This window comes from Limulus polyphemus, unplaced genomic scaffold (assembly GCF_000517525.1).
Source record: "Limulus polyphemus unplaced genomic scaffold, Limulus_polyphemus-2.1.2 Scaffold4822, whole genome shotgun sequence".
NCBI lineage: Eukaryota > Metazoa > Arthropoda > Merostomata > Xiphosura > Limulidae > Limulus > Limulus polyphemus.
The window spans coordinates 9,739-12,764 of NW_013670432.1; the positions used below are offsets into that span (position 1 = coordinate 9,739).

A 3,026-nucleotide genomic window follows, 5' to 3' on the forward strand; every position below is an offset into this window, starting at 1 on the left:
GAAAGAAATGGCGTGATACTAGTCACGTGACCTCGCTGACGCAACAATATGCTAGCTATCATGAAAAGTACTTATACATTTTAGTGGAGTCAAAACAGGCATTTGTAGCTTGAGAAAAAAAGTGAGACACTATTCCAGCCTAGTTTGTTTACTTTTTTAGAGTCTCTAGTTGTAGGCTTTGAACATATAATCTTTGCATTTTGTATTCAACTTGTTTCTGTACTTTTTTGACGATTCCAATTCCCCTTTTTAAATTAGCAATTTTTAATTATATTGTTATAAAACATATTCACTGTTATGAATAAGAGTTGGCTTTTATGACAGATAGATGACAGTAACTTAGTTTTTCTATCTTATTGCCACAAAACAGCCCATTTTCAGGAGTGTCAGGAATGTGTAGATGGGTCAAATGACATGAGGGCGATTGTTTTGCTCACAGATGAATAATACTTTATATGCAAACTGGTATGAAATGTGTACACATTTTGAGTTTCTAGGATCAGAACCATTCCCGGTTTCTTGGAAGGAACACAATGATGTCGCAGGAATGGCATGTTGGTTTGGGCACGGACAGTATTAGCGGCCATAATGACCTTTATGTGATAGAACACGGCACTATGAATGCCATGCGTTATAGGGATGCACAGTGTTGCCATATACAGGTACAAGTGATCAGAACTGCTTGGAAGAAGACGGTATCGAGGAAAGGGACTTTCCAACACATTCACCCTGCTTGAATGTGATTGACCACCTACAGGAGGGTATAGGAAGACGCTTGGCGCCTCCATTTAGTGTTGATGAACTGGAAGCAACTCTAATAGAGGAATTAGCCATACTATCCCGACAACACATTGATTTACTTACTTTAAGTGGGAATCTGTTCATTTAATATTTTATCTACCAAAGGGGCTTGGAATGGTACTGTGATAGAGCACTAGGTTTCGAAGCTGGTGAGCTGAGTTCGAATCCATGATACCACAAAATATTCCCTGCTTTGGGTGTGTTATGAGACTTGACAATCAACAACTTAACGTAGATGGTGATGGTAAGGGTTACCTGATGGCTGCCTTCCCTCTGGTCAATAGTTACAAATTATTGACTGTGACTGATAACTCTAATAGTTTCGCCATAAATACAAAATTCAAATTAATCAAAGATGTTCGAAATCAGAAGTATCTTATTAAAAAAATAAAGTAAATTAAAGTCAGTAACTTTATTTATTATTATCAATAGATTTTTTCAAGGAAATATGTATAAAATCTTATCTTTGTTTCCTTCTTACCAGGAATTTCCATTTCTACTGAAGGCGGAGTTTTATGGTTTTCTTGTATTGTGTAATATTCATAATCTAAAGATGACATATTTCTTGTACTGTTCTGTTTTGATGAATTTGAAGTTACTGGGGGAAGACTGATTGTAGAGTAGACACGGAGGTTGGTGGTGTTGCTTTCTAAGTTATTTTCCACGTCTGAAACAGTTACGTAAAGTAGTGAAACAACGCCATCTACCACTGAAGATACAAACTCTCCTCCGGTAGACATTTTCTTATCTTCTGATGTCTCCATGTGCGTCGTTGAGCTAATGTATGTTTCCGTGACAGTTTCGAAGAAAGAAAATGAGTCGGTTATATTTGTAGCAAAAGCCAGACTTCTTTTATCGGAACTGGGACTGGGATTACTGCTATTTTCTGTGATCTGACGTTCACCAATGTCCAATACCTTTATCTCCGATCCAACTAAAATAGGAAAATGTCATTTTGATCACACTTATGAAATAACATTCCAAAATCTACTTTACTGACTAATCTATTGTTACCACCAACTAACCATTTGTAATAGTATGTTCACTTATAAGGATTGTTTGTAATTAAGCACAAAGCTACACAATGAGCTATCTGTGATCTGCCCATCACCACTTATAAGGAAATTTAGATAAATAAATAACTTTTTAGTAGATCATGGGACCTATATGTTATTTTACATAAATTCACGCTAAACAATTCAAAGGAGATCAATCCACATTCTTGCAGAAATATTCGCCATACTTTCATCTCTATTTAATACTACATGATCTTTTTTATATTTTATTATTTCTAAGGATTCACGAATATTATTAGCTCTTACACTTTTAGGTTGAGCTAATATTACAGTTTTTTCCCATAATATTGTTGTGTGTTGTGTTTCCTGTACATGTTCTGCTATGGATAAATTTTCAGTTTTTTTATTTCTTACATATCCTTTATGCTCATATAAACGGTATTTTAAATTACGTTTTGTTTGACCAATGTAAATACTTACACATTCACATTCTATTTTACATATTCCAGTTTTTTCAGTTAACTGTATTTCGTCTTTCGTAGTACCTAACATTTGATTCATCTTATTTATCGGTTTAAATATAGGGTAGAATATCTGTTGTTTTTTAAACACTTCAAATAAACTAGTAGTTAAACCTGGAACATATGGTAAAATTAAGCCTTCCTTTCAAATTTTTTCATAACTAGGTTTTAAAGTACTAATTTGATAAATTATTCTAGCATTAGTGAATTTCTTAACTGATCTATCTATAATATTTGGGTTAAAACCTCTTTCGACTGCTATATATTTAATTAATAACAATTCGTTTTTTAAATCATTTTGGTTAGTACATATTTTCAAAGCTCTGTAATTTAAAATACCGTTTATATGAGCATAGGGGATATGTAAGAAATAAAAAACTGAAAATTCATCCATAGCAGAACATGTACAGGAAATACAACACACAATATTATGGGAAAAAAACTGTAATATTAGCTAAACCAAAAAGTATAAGAGCTAATAATATTCGTGAATCCTTAGAAATAATAAAACATAAAAAAAGATCATGTAGTATTAAATAAAGATGAAAGTATGGCGAATATTTCTGCAAGGTTTTGGACTGATCTCCTTTGAATGGTTCAGCGTGAATTTATGTAAATTAGCATACAGGTCACATGATCTACTAAAAAGTTATAAATTCTTAGCATTGTCTTGCAATTACTCCTAAGG

General features: G+C 33.1%; 1 protein-coding gene across 3 annotated transcripts in view; it reads right to left on the reverse strand.

The window, feature by feature from the left end:
• LOC111088943 overlaps positions 1-3,026 on the reverse strand; it is a 57,915-nt gene that overhangs the window by 9,244 nt on the left and 45,645 nt on the right. For all 3 annotated transcript variants that reach the window (XM_022400340.1, XM_022400338.1, XM_022400339.1), the window contains exon 2: positions 1,283-1,735. In XM_022400340.1, coding sequence (XP_022256048.1) covers positions 1,283-1,565 — 283 coding nt within the window. In that variant the 5' untranslated portion in view covers positions 1,566-1,735. The remainder of the gene's footprint in view (positions 1-1,282; positions 1,736-3,026) is intronic.